Raw genomic sequence first — 15,419 nt, forward strand, 5'->3', positions numbered from 1 at the left:
AATAAAATAAAAGTTAAGCCAAATCATTACCATCCCATGTGATAGTAAATAAATCATAATTATCATATCATGTTTCAACATTATTAATAAAATTTAAATAAAATAAAATTAATTAATTATTCATTGCACCGTTGTATTATATGATAAAAGTTGAGTCAAAACGTTGAACACTAATCAGTGCATGTTAAAATAAAACATGAACGCCTAATTACCATTTCCTATTAAATAAAATAAAGAAAATTATTTAATTATGCCATGAACACCAATAATAATGACCATAATTATATTTGTAATCCATATTTATTAAGCCATTGTGATTCAATTAACATAATAAATATATTACTCTTTTCAGTTTATTTTTTTAATCATGTTTATATTAAGTATAATCAGTTCATTAAATTTTTATATATTAAAACTGTTATGTCATTAAATATTATCATCTAATATCATAATATATCACATATCTAAAATGATCAACATGACACTTTAACTAATAATATTATTATGCATTAATTGTCAATAATTAACTTATAATATTTTTAGAAGTATAGAAACAAAATTTTTCTAAAAAAATTTAAAAGACTAATTTAGTATTTTAGTATATTTGTATAATATACTTGAAATAGTATGACAAATTTGGTGTAATTCAATACTAATTCAAAATAACATATTCTAATCAAATTCATATGAAACTGAACTAAAAAAATATATCAAAATCAAAATTTATTTATTACTAATATTATAGTACAGTGGTTAAAACTAATTTATTATATTTAAACGTTATAAATTTAAACTTTATTAATAACATAATATTAATAAAGTAGTAGATATATTATAGATCAATTTATAATATTCTATTTAATATAATTTATAATATAATTTATTTATGTATTAGTAAAATTTCAGTGATTAAATTAAGTTAAATTTTATTAAATATATTATATTTTGTAGTAAAAAAATATTTTTATAATAATTAAAATAAATTAAAAATGCAAGGTAGCATTATATTTATTTATTTTTATTTAAAAAAAAAACTAAAAGTCCATGTGTTTCAATATTAAAAAATAATTGAACACGTTAACTTGAATAACTTAAGAATTTAATTATCATTGGTCCAGCCTGATTTATAGTTTAATCTGGCCCAAATTATAATTTCGTATACTCATCTCATTTTAAAATATTTAAACAAATTATTATAAAAAATATGCTTTCAATTAAATTTGTATTTTTAGATTTTATTACCCTATATTTTTTGGCGTTTCTCCGTATTAAACGCAAAATTTACACGAAAATTTATTTAAAATATTATTTCAATAACACGTTTTTTTTTTTTTATAAATATTTTGGCCTACACAAAAAAGTGCCCCAAAACGACACGAGTCGCCACCGAAAGGATAATGAGGAGAAGGCAGGAGCTTTTGGGGACACGTCACTTGGGCGTTTTTATAGTTCATCTGTAAACCTGACGTGGCAGTCTCATATGTAATATATCCACTATTTGTCGTATGTGGGTCCCACTTTTCTTAGATCCGGCTGGCTACAACACGTACCCGACACGACGTCGTCGCACCCACGTGCCCGACTTCTATACGGGCAATTGCGATGCCGTTCAAGTGAGTAATACGAAATCGTCCGGAAATAGTCAAATAGGAAATGTCCTCCGATCAACGACTAAAATTTAACTTTAAAAAAAAAAGAAGAATATTTATTTATTTTATGGATTTTTTAATTTTTTATTTGCAGGGGTAAATATGTCAATTGAAGGTTGGTGACCTGTTTGGTCCCCAACTTTCTTTCTTCTTCCCCTTAAATACTCCCTTTCCATCTTCTATTTCCTCTCCAACTCTTATATGTATATAAACGTGTACATATGTTATGTCCTCTTTCTTTAAGATTTGATCGAGCAAGAAACGGCAAGAAGAGGACAACAGCCTGAAAATTCAAAGCTTGTGGGTGCACGTTAACGCCTGAAGAGTGGGAGAAACAAACATTTACATATACATTCAAACAGAGTTGTATCTATATATTGATCGAGGGAGAAACATTTACATATACATTCAAACGGACATTGAAAGCAAACAAGAAGAGTAAATGGATGCTCTGTGCTTGAACACGGGGGTTAATGCTATTGCTTCGAGGATCTCTGTCGGTGGAGCGCTCGATATCCGTACTTGTGCACCGCAGGTGACCGCGGTGAGCCGGACCGCGGCTGATAAAACAGCGCCCGCGGCAAAGCATCAGAAAGCGGCGTCGTCGAGGTTCTCTTTCAGGTATCCTTTAAAGTCTTTGTGGCTGGGCGGAAGGGATACGGATAAAAGAAATAACGGGCTTGCTCTGGATGACGCCGTTCTGGTGGATAACGGAGATGGCAGAAGGGGCGTCGTTGAGGATAGCGAGATTGGAGAGATTGGGTCCGCACAGGAGAGAAATGGGAACTGGGTGATGAAGATTTTGTACCTACGCTCGCTCTGGAAAGACGAGGAACAGAGGGAGAGTGGTGGGGGGGAATCGGAGGGAGAGAAGGGGATAAATGGCATCGTTAATGGTGATAAAAGCGATTGTAATGGTGACGCCTCTAGGGACGATAGTGATAGGGTTTGTGATGAATGTAGAGTAGATGATGATGACGACGAAAAAGAGTTGCAGTTTGATAGAGATTCGTTTTCGAGCATGCTGAGGAGAGCTTCTCTATCTGAAGCGAAGCTATATGCCAAAATGTCCTACCTGGGGAACTTGGCGTACTCAATTCCAAAAATCAAGGTACAGATTCAACACTTGTTCTTGTTTGGTTATATATGTTTTTGAACGTGTAAGATATCTGATTTGACTTGTTGGGTTTTAATGCTGCTCTTCATTGGGATAGGTAGCTGATCTATGGCCTTTTTTGAGCTTCATTGATGGTTAAATCATATTCATTGGATCCATAAAAGTTGGAGTTGTATATAATATTCATAAACTGAATATTTTACTTTTGGAATTTGGGAGATCTAGCTGAATTTCCTATGTGCATTATGAAAGAACTTGTAGCTGCATTTAAACAGATCATGGTGCTAGTTCAATGTCCCACAGCATTACATTATACATGTTCGACCAAATGTGCGTGATGAGGATTAAGAATCAATCAGGAAGAGAAAAGTTTGTAGAATAATCAAAATAACTTACGATATATCCAGCTTATTTCTGTTAGGAATTTTATTTACGAAGGTTTCTTCAGTTGTTGCTTATTGAACATTTAAGCCTTCTTTCTTGGGGCATAAAATAATACTTGTTATATATCTTCCTGAAACTGTAAATTTGATGTTTTCCTTGAGGCATTTTGGAATTGGTAGTTTAAATGTGAATTCTCTGTTAGGCTACCCCTGGTTTCATGGTTTGAATTGATACCCATCTCATGCCTTAGTTTTTTTTTTTCTTTTGATTAATTTAGCCAGGAAATCTCTTGAAATATCATGGTCTACGATTTGTAACTTCATCAATAGAGAAGAGAGAATTGGCAATTAAAGCCGATAAAAATGAGGTTTCAGTTGAAAACGAAGAAGAAGGATCTCTCCCAAACGATAAACTAGAAGACAGGGAGCAGAATAGAAGTGGTTATCGGATAAGTGCCTCTACTGCATATCATATAGCAGCCTCAGCAGCTTCTTATCTGCATTCTCATACAAAGAGCATACTGCCATTCAGATCCTGGAAGACTGAGAACTTGCTTGAAACCACGAGTGAAAGTGGTGACATTGCTATGAAGTCAGATGTGGCTGATCTGATGGCTACCACTGACTCAGTGACAGCTGTTGTTGCTGCAAAGGAGGAAGTAAAGCAGGCTGTTGCAGATGATTTAAAGTCAACAAAGTCATCACCCTGTGAATGGTTCATCTGTGACGATCTGAATGGCTCAAGATTTTTTGTGATCCAGGTAAGAAATACCTCTGGAAATATCATGTGGCATTTCCAGATTTTAGTCTGCTGTTCACCTGATGATGTAAGATCCATTTCATGACTTTGAACTGTTGTGGTTCCTTAGTTTGTACATTTTGCATTGAACGCTTCTCTTTACCGTGTTTCCTGCAGGGGTCCGAGTCGTTGGCATCCTGGAAAGCAAATTTACTTTTTGAACCTATTCAGTTTGAGGTAATTTCCTGTATAATTCTTCCTGAAAACTGAAAATGCTGTCTTTGATTTATTTCAAAGGAGATATATATGTAGCAAACTCAGACATCTGCTTGTGGTAAATTCAGAGTAAATTTCTCTATGTTTCACTTGCATTCTTAACTCTTCCAAACATTCCATTTGGATACTAGAGTTATATAATCGATTAACTATTCTTAACTCTTTACTTGCGAAAAAAAGAAAAGAACTCCTCCCTTAACTTGGCAAGAAAAGAAGTTGTTAAAACCACCCTGCCAAACCCACATTGGAAATATAAATGAAACTTGTCTGACACTTTATGGATTACATGTCTTCAAATGTATTAATTTGGCAAATTGTGTTTTATGAATGTGATCCATTTTGTTGTTTCAGGATCTGGATGTTCTTGTACATAGAGGTATATATGAGGCTGCGAAAGGAATTTATGAACAGATGCTGCCTGAAGTCCGCGCCCACCTTAAATCTCATGGAAACCGTGCTACTTTTCGATTCACTGGGCATTCATTAGGAGGAAGCTTGTCACTCCTTGTAAATCTCATGTTGCTTATAAGGGGTGAAGTACCGGCTTCCTCCTTACTTCCAGTTATAACATTTGGTTCACCATGCATTATGTGTGGAGGTGACTGGCTTCTTCGAAAACTTGGGTTGCCTCGCAGCCATGTTCAGGCAATTACAATGCATAGAGACATTGTGCCCCGTGCCTTCTCTTGCAATTATCCTAATCATGTTGCAGAGTTTCTGAAGGCCGTCAATGGCAACTTTCGGAATCATCCTTGTCTCAATAATCAGGTATTGATTCAATTATGTATCATGCAAAATATTAGTTTAGATATAAGTTTCGTTGTGTCCTAGCTCATGCTAATCTTTATCTACAGAAACTATTGTTTGCCCCAATGGGAGAGCTTCTGATTTTACAACCAGAGGAGAAATTCTCTCCACATCATCAACTTCTTCCTTCTGGCAGCGGTTTGTACTTCCTAAGCTATCCACTTTCAGGCAGCAAATCCTCAGAGAAAGATCTCCGAGCTGCAGAGATGGCATTCTTAAACTCACCACACCCTTTAGAGATACTAAGTGACCGTGGTGCATATGGTTCTGAAGGATCAATCCAGAGAGATCACGATATGAATTCTTATCTAATCTCAGTTAGGGGCATAATTCATCAAGAGTTAAATCGCATAAGGAAGGCCAAAAGAGAGTACCGCCGCAAAGTTTGGTGGCAACTATTGGCCCCGAGCAGCATTAGCACCGGGATCATTATGGGGAGGCCCGTTGTTAAAGCGGGACAAGAACAGTTCAACTTCTCTGGTATCCTACAAACCGGGAGAGAATCATTGAAGCAGTTCAGCCGGCTCGTGACGTCACAGCAAATGCATTTGCTTGTTGTGTTCTTGTTACCTGCAAGGCTGTTTCTGCTGGGAACATGCAGCGTGATTAGTTTCAATTAAGCCAGCTTATTTGGTTTGGCACTTAGTGTTTACTTTGAATTTTAGAAGAATGTATAGGTGGAGGCGGCATGTGGGTTGCCAGCTTGCTTAGATGATTCTTTATTCATTGACTTGACTCTTTTGCCAAAAGAGAAAAGTTCAAATTGTATTCTTGTTCTTGACAGAAGGACTTTGAGAAATAATTGGAAATGGAATATAAAGGGAAAAAGGAAATAGCTAAAACAATTTATTTAATTTTTATTTGCTATAATCTAAATCCCATAACCTCCTTGACCCAGAAAGGAGTTTTTACCGGAGCTATCATCTGTCCCTGGTAAAATTTTAAGGTAAATGGGGGGTAGAATATTTTTTTACTGTGAGAATTAAGAATAAAATGAGGAGTGGTTGAATTATTAGTAAGGGAATTAATGGAGGGGGGGGGGGGGGTTTTCTTGAGCTCAGTCGATGCATGATTACGAAATATATCAGTGGGAAAATGAAAATATGGAAAGCAACAGATTGATGAAAACAAGATATTTGATTAAAACGCACCGGTTTTGTGGCCATTAATTGCATTAATTGAAGTATCAATCGCTATCCTTTTCTGTAATAATTGAGTCTTTCTTAAAACGTGTAGAATGCCTTCACAACAAAATATCAATGTAGAATTCCCAAATCAGAGAATCTTTTTTTTTTTTTTTGGCTTAATTGGGTTATTAATATTTTTAAATTAGTAAATGAATAAAGATGACAGGAAAAAAAGGAAAATAATAAAAGTTTATAAAAATTTATAAATAAATAAATAAATAATCTTTGTTGGAATATGTTATTTAATTTAATACTATAAATAAAGTAAATTAGTTATATAGAGAATGGTTAAAAATGCTCTTCATTTTAAAGTCAATGGTTGGAGAGAATATAAATCTATAAATTTAAAATTTTGTGTATTTATAAGTAGAGCAAATATTTAACCGCGTTGGATTCATTTTTTTTTTTAATTTTATTTGCTAACTTAAGGTAAATTTTTTTAGTACAACTTAGTACATACTAATTTTATTTTAAATAAAAGTTAAAAATCTAAATATATATCGTGAACTGAAATTTAGATAACCGTTAAGTTAAAATTCATTAAATTAATTAGAAGTTAACCGTTTAACAAAATTGAAAATAATCAAGTTGTTAATTTTAAGAACATATAGTTTAGAGACCAAAAAAGGGGAAAAAAAAAACAAAACAAAAATAGGTAATGAATTTGCAAATTAATTTTAAAAATTTAAAGAGAAACATGCAAAAAGAAGGCAAAAGACAAGAAAGAAATGTAGAGGTTTGGTGTGAGTGGACAGAACAATAACAAAGAAGGCCAAAATTGATGTCTATCCCATCCACCAATGCAAAACTTGGCCACTTCCTTCTCTCTTCTCGTTAGTGAAAATTCAACCCTCTCCCAACGCGACCTCTAAAATTTTTCTTCATATGATTTGGGTCGAAAGATCAAGCTCAATCGATTTGATTATTTTCTTTAAAACTAGAGCAATACCTACTCGTCACCAGCATCAAAATTAATTAGATCATTTACACGATGAAAAAAATACGAGCCCGAAATATGCGAGTAGGTCGGTATTATTTATAGGGTTTGAAAAAGGTAGAGAGAAACTTTAAGAAAGGTGAAGAAATTGAAGCAATTTAACGGGTGGGGGAGGTGAACAATTGTGTCTCCCCCACCAATATTTTTATGTTAAAAAGTTGTTTTAGGAGAAAATTTAATGCTTACAGATGTCAACAGTTTTGATGTGTTCAAAAATTTTCCTTCTATTTTGTATATTATTTTTAAAAATTATATTCAAAGATATGTATGTTTAGTTCAAAAATAAAGTTCTTTTTATATAGTTAACAATTGAAATTTTTTTATAATATATCTATTTTTACATATATCTCAGGAAGGGAGGCTTGGTACCTTTGTGCATAAATTTACACAACCTACTGGATTAATACTTGTAAAATGGGGCTTAATAATAATTTGTTGGGTCAGTGATCGATCATGTGCTTCTGTTTTCGTTCTTTTACCACGCACCACATATCTAAAATTGACAGAAATTGCTTAATTTATTGTAAAGATTAATTTCAACCGTGATTTAACTTAACAGTAACTTTTAAAAATTAAAATCAATTTTTAAAATATTTATCTTGTAGTTAATATTGTAAGCTTCAAGATATAATTAATATATTAATCCTGAATTTATAACAAAACTCAAAGCAAATGCAACTTTCAAGACCTAACAATCCTCATATCTAGAATCTCCAAACATGACACTATTTCAAAACTAAACATGAATCAGAATGCTCGTCTCAAATACTATGCAGATGATAATTCAATAGAAAATTTGACCAACACTTATTTTCAATTAACAGGATGCACAGACATAACGTTTGATCTTACATGGCTTTCAGGGTGAAATACTTGAAACAGTTCATCTAAGAGGAAGATAACAAAGTCTTTCTGCAGCTATTTTCAATCTCTCTCCATTTATAAAATAACTTCCTCTTCCCATGGAGATGAAGATCAAATTACAGATTGATCTTCCCAGCCAAGTACCACGAATGCATAGCAAGACTGCCAAAGGCCATGATATTAGCAAGCGATGATAACCCGTGAATCATTCCAAATTTCTTGTTCATGGCTGCAAGCTGTGGATTAACCTTTGCAACTTCTTTGTTCTTTGTCCACCCGATTTCATCCCCAATGTTCTGCTCTCTCTCCACTTTGTGCCTCTTCTTCATCATCTAGACCAAAACAAGATAACATTCAAGAAAAGAAAAACATATTCATAAACTTCGACACCATTAAACTGAAAATCTTATAAGAATCTGAAACATGAACAATATGACCACTGTACTTTCATTTTTTTTTTCTTTAAATATGGCCAAGAATGTTTGATTCTGATTGTTGTTGAAATGAGGGGAACTAGTGAATGTTTTGTGGAGACTGTAGTCTAAGGTAACTTTTTTGTGTTAAATCAAGTTATTGCGAGTTAAACTGTTTTTAAATTTTCAACTGTTAAATTCGTTAAACATACTTGATCTCAACTTATCTAAAAGTTAACAGAAACCAAACCAATGTCACTTGCTATCATTTAATTTTTCAGGGGTCATACAGGGTCTTTTACTATTTATAGCAGGGACTGGTGCCTTCTGCACAATATTATCACTGTAAAAGAAATAAGCTTTTAGTGATACTAAGTAGAAAAGTGAGTATCGTTTGAACTTCTAAATTTTGTGAATTAGGTGACTAGTTCTCCCAGAGTTAAAAACAGATATAAAATCATTTTATTTATTACTTATACTTTTACCCGATTTTCTCATACAGAAGATAAATATATATTGTGTTGCAAATTTTTATTCAATTTACCATTTAATAACTCATAATTAGATTTAGGTAACAAAATATTTTCAACTTGACAATTTAAACCAAAATTTTAAAGTAATTAAATATTACTTAAATGGATGAAACTGGGAGAATTTATAATCCCGATCCATGTAGTAACATCATTTTGAATCTATTCAATTTGAATTGATATTTTCTCTATAAAAAATCATTATAATTATTGTGAAGAAACATCCACAACAATTAGTCTTGGACAATTTATTTGCGAAAATGTATGTATAGGTAAAAACAGAATCCACCCAAAATCAGGTCAAGTTTTATTGTTCAAGTTGACTCTATAGTAATAAGATCAGCTAAGCCTTATTTGACTATTCCAGAAGCAACTTTTCATGGATATTATGGAAAAAAATCATTTATGAAGGAGATACATTAATTATATTTATATATAAAAAATCGAGATTTGGTGATATAACACAAGCTCTTCCAAAAGTGGAATAAGTGTTAAAAGTGTATTTGATTGATTCAATATCTCTAAACCTAGAAAAGAGATTTGACGGTTGGAACAAGCGTATAACAAGAATTCTTGAAATTCTTGATTGGTGCTGAGCTAACAATAGTCCAAAGTTGTATCTCTTTGGTTAATAAGATCAAAAAGATTAAATAATTATCTGTGCCAAGTAACCTAAGAACTTGAATTATTAGGAAATTGCCAAATATGTTATTTTTACTATAACAAGTTTTATGATAAATGCAAAAAAGTTCTAGTGATATTGAGTAGAAAGGTGATATATTTGTTTGAGCTATCTTAACTTATTAGAAGCCAAGTAATTTATTGATATGTTTTGAATTTTTGTGATATTTATTTATATTTTGAAAATAATTTATTTATATTTTGAAAATAATTTATTTAAATTTTCTTTATATTTATCATGAGAAATATTTGATATATATTTTAAAAAAATTTTATTTGTGAAAAATTCTATTAATTTCTCTATAACTAGGTTTGCTAACTCTATTAGTGATGTACTCTCAAATTACATAGTGAAATTCTTTCTTCCTGGTTTTGCCCGTAGATGTAGGTATACTGCTAAACTACGTAAAATTCTTGTGTTCTTTTCTTTCCGCTTTTATTTTGGTGTGATTATGCATGCTTCAAGGATTAATTTTCCCCAACAAGTAGTATCAGAGCTCGGGTTTGACCACGGGTTAGTAAGAGAAAATTAGAAGAAGTTGAAAAGTCACTGTGAACCTGTTCGATCGGACCTATACAACCAAATAGTCTCCGGCGTGGCGGCTTCCGGCGAAGAATACGAAGTGCAACTAGATCAGATTTCATCTGCGTGTTTCTTGCATGCGGCGGCAAAAGAAACTCGGTTGCTATCGCAGTGCGGGAGGATCTGTCGGCGCGACCAAAGTAGATCGAGAAGAGGGACCGCGCAACTTGGAGAAGACGACTGGTCTGCGATCACTGGAAGAAAAACAGATTGTGTCCGCGTGAGGAGGGCCAAAGAAGAGAAACTGAAGGCGGATCCGCGATGTCCCGCCCCGTTTGTGCGCGAAACCAGCTGGAGAGGGAGAATGTGCGCCAGAGAAGACGAACCAGCACGACAGCACCCAATTCGCTCGAGGCCCGATTTACGGCATTCTCGACGGTTTTTCGACACATCTTCACCAAATCCGTGTCGGATTCGTCGAGTCGCACGTTCCTATGCATTTTTTGGTGTTTTCCGGCAACAGTGAGAGGCGGCCGTTGGCCGCACGTGACAGCTTCGATGATCGCGCGTGTGATAGCGCATAGAGGAGCATGTGGTGTTCCGTTGGTTGTGTTAGGTAGTTTTCTATGCATACCTGTAAGTGTTTTTTGTTTTATGACAGTATTTTTTTCTCTTTGTTTGGTTTTTTGGTGAACAATTTAGGGATTCGAGATAAAATCCACAAAATATAAGATAGAGAAGCTTGATGGTGGTACGAGTTTCAATCTGTGGAAGATTAGAATGAGATCGTCCTTGGTGCTACAAGGTTTGTGGGGCCCAATTGAACAAAGATATTTTGAGGGTATGAAAGAGTCAGAAAAGGCAAGAATGCAGGATAGAGCCTTATGTGCGATTTTTATGAGTGTCAATGACAATGTTCTACGAGAGATTGCTAAAGAGATGTCAGCTTCAGTTGCATGGAAGAAACTGAAAGAGTTGTACTGTGTAAAATCGCTGACGAACAGCCTTTATCTGAAGAAAAAATTGTACAATTTCAGAATGAGTGAAGGTACACCCATTAAAAATCATCTTGATGAGTTTAATTCTTTAATTATGGATCTGTATAACATAAATATTAAGATTTAAAATGAGAATTATACATTGATTATTCTGTATTCATTACCATATTCTTATGAGACATTTGTTGATACTCTGCTGTATGGGAAAACTAGAATTTCACTAGATAATGTTAGTAATGCACTAAAATAAAAAAGTTGTAAAAGAACTTTACTAAGTATAAAACATAAGAGGAATGTTTAGTAAGCAGGGGAAGGACACAGAGAAGGGGCAAATCAAAATCTAGAAATAAAAAGAGAAATTGTTTTGAGTGTGGGGAAAAAAGTTACTTTAAGAGAGATTGTCTTATGCTGAAGAGAGGAAAAGAGCAGGAGAGTTCTGCTAATATAAGCGACAAGAATAATTTTGATGATAGTGATAGCAGTAGTGTTGGGGTAGTTCTATATATGAATTCGAATAATATAAAGAACTCCTGAATTCTTGATTCTGGTGCTACATTTCACATGTGTCTACATAGGCATTGGTTTTCTACTTACAAGCAGATGAGTGGTACCGTGTATATGAGAGATGACAGTTCGTTATCTGTAGCTGGGACTGATAATATTAGATTAAAAAGTTTGACGATATCATCACAACTATCGAATGTTGGCATGTTCAGATGAAGAGAAATTTAATTTTTCTTTCTATATTGGCAACTCAGGGTTACAGATATCATGTAGAGAATGATACTCTTAAAGTGTAAAGGCTCCGAAATACTCATAAAAGACAGTTTAGAATCTATATTGTATGTTCTTAAGGGAAATGTAGTTTTAGGGGAAGCTGCTGTAACATCAAGGAGTAGTAATCAAAATCAGTTATGGCATCTGCGTTTGAGTCATATGAGTGACAAAAGTGTTATCTGTTTTGAGCCGACAAAGCTTGTTGAATGGGTATAAAGAAGGAACTTTGGGTTTCTGTGAACACTTTGTCTTTGGCAAATGGACCAGAGTGAAATTCAACAAAAAGGTAGTGCACAAGATTATAGGTAAGTTGGATTATGTTTATTCTGACTTAAGGGGTCCATACAGAGTTTCCTCCAAAAGTGGTGTCAAGTATTTTATGACATTAATTGATGATTACTTTAGGAATGTATGAACATATTTTTTGAAACCCAAGAAATAAGTATTTTCAACATTTTTCAAATGGAAAACCATGATTGAGAAGCAGACAAAGAGGAAGATCAAATGTCTTAGGACTGACAATGAGTTGGAAGTTTGAAATCATGAGTTTGATGATTTCTGCAGTATGGAAGGTATAGTGAGACACCGCACTTGTGTTAGGATACCACAATAGAATGGTATTGCAGAACACATAAATATGATACTTTGTGATAGGGCACGAAATATGTTATCTCATTCAGGTGTGGGACATGAATTTTGGACTGAAGCTGTGAATACTACTAGTTTCTTAGTTAATAGATCTTCATCCACAACTATTGAGAGTAAAATTCCTTTTAAGATATGGTCTGAGTTACATGTTGATTACTCTCAGTTGAGAGTGTTTAGTTGTCCTGCTTATGCTCATGCTAGGGATGGTAAGCTTCAGCCAAGGCAAAGAAGTGCATATTTCTGAGGTATGCATCTAAAGTGAAAGGCTACAGATTGTGGTGTAGTGATCCTAAATCTTCAGGGTTGATTATCAGCAGATATGTGACATTTAATGAGTCTGCTTCATTAGACAGTCAGAAGATGAAGACAAAGGCAGAATCAAATCATGATGTCAGAGAACAAGCAGAGTTAAAAATTTAGTCTAATGGTCCAAGGAATGAAGTGCATGATCTTAATCAAGAGGGTGATAGTGCACCTGATCAACAATAACCATATAGTATTACAATAGGCAGAGAGAAAAGACAAATTAAACGACTACAAAGGTATGAGAATCTGGTTGCATATAACTTGTCAATTGTAGGGCCAATTGATTTGCAGGAACTAGGGAGTTCAGATGCTAATCAGATTATTGGTGTTGTGTGTGAAGAACTTGATAGCAGATGTCACTTTTTTTCAGGGATCAGATAGCAAGTTTAGGTATGGTCTAAACTTGGCTAAAGTAGGTGATACTCAATAGCGTCCCAGTTGGGGCATGTTGGCAAGACGGTGCGATAAAATGGTTAACTGCTTTTTAATAGAGGAAATTCAAGCCAAGAGAAAAATTTGTTGATGTGTCTTGAATTTTGGTGATATTTATCTATATTATGAGAATAATTTATTTGGATTTTCTTTATATTTAAACTGAAAAATATTTGATATATATTCTAGAAAGCTTTTATTTGTGAAGAACTCTAGTAGTTTTTCTATAAATAGGTTTACTAATCTATTAGTAATGTACTATCATATTACATTGTAAAATTCTTTTTTACCGGTCTTACCCGTGAATGTAGACATACTGCTGAACTACATAAAATTCTTGTATTTTTTTCTTTCTATTTTTACTTTGATGTGATTGTGCATAATTCAGGGATTAATTTTCCCCAACAGTTTAAGTTATCTTAACTTACTAGAAGCCAAGTAATTTGGAACTAGGCAACGGAGACTAGTTAGTTTGTTGCTTGGCTAGTATAATTTGGAACTCAACTACCCCAATCTGCAAGTAATCATTACCATTCCCTCAATTTCCTTGACAATCAAGTTTTCACAAAGGGTATATCCAACTTAAATAAGGAGGTCATATAACGACTCCAACAATGGGACTATCTAATACTTCCAAACACTCCATTATTTTTAGTGAACTAAGATGCTCAGAGCAAGAAACTTAAATCTAGCTAAAATGCAAATTGATGTGAATTAAAAAAAAAAGGAAAAAAACAAGCTTGCTTACCTCAATGGTCATGGGCGTAAAGACAAACAAATTGGTGAGATTAAAAGCAAAACCAGAGAGTAGAAACCCTAATTGATACTTCTCTGCAGTGGCAGATGATTTCCATGGATGCGAATAACCAAAGGCTGCCACACTCAGCGCGCAACACACACCCACCAAAGAAAAATATGCAGGAAACATCTTGCTTTGTAGGTTTCCAAACTGATGCCTTGGTAGATTCCTAATTACATTATTTGTAAAAAGAAAAAAGAAACAACAAAACAAAATCAGACTCCTTAGATTTAAACTCCCATTTCTTCATAATTTCAAACAGAAAATCCCCTTCTAGCAGTTAATGTGATGCAATGGCCTCAATTTTGATTATACTAATCAAAATTGACCTAAACAACTCAGTTAATATAATCATTCAACTTTGTTTGATTCATTTCTATTCAATTCTGAGTTATAGTATTCATATGAGTTTTCCTCAACTCCACCCTAAAATTGTAAAGTGGACACTCACACTTAGCTAGAAAACAAGGAACTCAATTTTCACCCATAAGTAGTTAAGAGGAAATTGAATGACTCAGACTGTAAAAAATCATCTCGAATCATTCATATCGATCCTAACGTGAGTGTAAAACTAGAAATCGACTAAAAAAATTAGAAGAAAAATGAACCAAACAGGACAAATAGGAAAACCTAAACCTAAACACCATAAGATAGAAAATACCCGCTGAAATTAAATATAATTATACTCTATTAACGACGTTTTTTTTTAAACTTATTATAAGGTATTATAACGGGAATGAAAGAGAATTACTTGAACATGATGATTCCGCCAATGAAGGTGACCCAGAGAGCGGCGCCCCACGCCGTGGAGAAGCTGAGGAGATGAACTAGCTTCAGGTAGACTGATAGTTTCGATGAATTCTGGCCCTCTGACGTTGATCCGAAAGTCTCCGGCGAGAATATCACGCCGATGGCTAAGAAAGCCACCGCTGCCAAGAATCGTGTCAGCCAAGCCATGTGCCTAATAACTGTACGATTCCCTTCCTAGTCCTTCTCTCTTTCTCTGGAATTTTCTGGCGGAGTATTGACGAAGGCAAATCACGGGGAGGATTTTCGTCTTTCCCGTTGACGAGAAGGAACGGGATGCCTACTACACTGTAAAGCCTATATCTACCACTAATCCGTTTGCAGTTGAGATTGCATAAAGTACCAAAAATGCCCCTGTATCTGGCAAGAATTTACGTTAAAAAATGCCGGACGTGGCCGATAGAGGAGGACTGCTCTGTCATTTTGATTTCCCCACCTACCCGTGCCTACGGAAACACAGAACAGGGTGGTCGACGCACCCAAATT

The 15,419-nt window shown here is 34.2% G+C and overlaps 2 protein-coding genes across 2 annotated transcripts; one reads left to right on the forward strand and one right to left on the reverse strand.

The window, feature by feature from the left end:
- Nucleotides 1–1,827: 1,827 nt before the first annotated feature.
- On the forward strand, nt 1,828–5,825 carry LOC110819517 (phospholipase A1 PLIP2, chloroplastic-like). Its single transcript, XM_022048753.2, has 5 exons — nt 1,828–2,760; nt 3,428–3,910; nt 4,066–4,125; nt 4,516–4,932; nt 5,019–5,825. The coding sequence occupies exons 1-5, from the start codon at nt 2,092–2,094 to the stop codon at nt 5,589–5,591; spliced, it is 2,202 nt and encodes a 733-aa protein (XP_021904445.2). The 5' UTR covers nt 1,828–2,091; the 3' UTR covers nt 5,592–5,825.
- Nucleotides 5,826–7,950: 2,125 nt separating this feature from the next.
- On the reverse strand, nt 7,951–15,236 carry LOC110819454 (Late embryogenesis abundant protein (LEA) family protein). The gene is made up of 3 exons (XM_022048655.2): nt 14,878–15,236; nt 14,076–14,295; nt 7,951–8,351 (listed from the first exon to the last, which is right to left on the reverse strand). Exons 1-3 carry the CDS (start codon nt 15,081–15,083, stop codon nt 8,136–8,138), a joined length of 642 nt encoding a protein of 213 aa, XP_021904347.1. The 5' UTR covers nt 15,084–15,236; the 3' UTR covers nt 7,951–8,135.
- Between the last annotated feature and the right edge of the window lie 183 nt (nt 15,237–15,419).

The sequence above is a fragment of the Carica papaya genome, chromosome 5 (assembly GCF_054855325.1).
Source record: "Carica papaya isolate Zhongbai chromosome 5, ASM5485532v1, whole genome shotgun sequence".
In the NCBI taxonomy this organism is placed as follows: domain Eukaryota; kingdom Viridiplantae; phylum Streptophyta; class Magnoliopsida; order Brassicales; family Caricaceae; genus Carica; species Carica papaya.

Coding starts and splice junctions, on each gene's coding strand:
- LOC110819517 (XM_022048753.2), top strand. CDS start 2,092: ATGGATGCTCTGTGCTTGAACACGGGGGTTAATGCTATTGCTTCGAGG. Junction 2,761..3,427: donor ACTCAATTCCAAAAATCAAG/GTACAGATTCAA, acceptor TGATTAATTTAG/CCAGGAAATCTCTTGAAATA. Junction 4,933..5,018: donor ATCCTTGTCTCAATAATCAG/GTATTGATTCAA, acceptor CTTTATCTACAG/AAACTATTGTTTGCCCCAAT.
- LOC110819454 (XM_022048655.2), bottom strand. CDS start 15,083: ATGGCTTGGCTGACACGATTCTTGGCAGCGGTGGCTTTCTTAGCCATC. Junction 14,296..14,877: donor GGCGGAATCATCATGTTCAA/GTAATTCTCTTT, acceptor TAATGTAATTAG/GAATCTACCAAGGCATCAGT. Junction 8,352..14,075: donor TTACGCCCATGACCATTGAG/GTAAGCAAGCTT, acceptor GTTTTGGTCTAG/ATGATGAAGAAGAGGCACAA.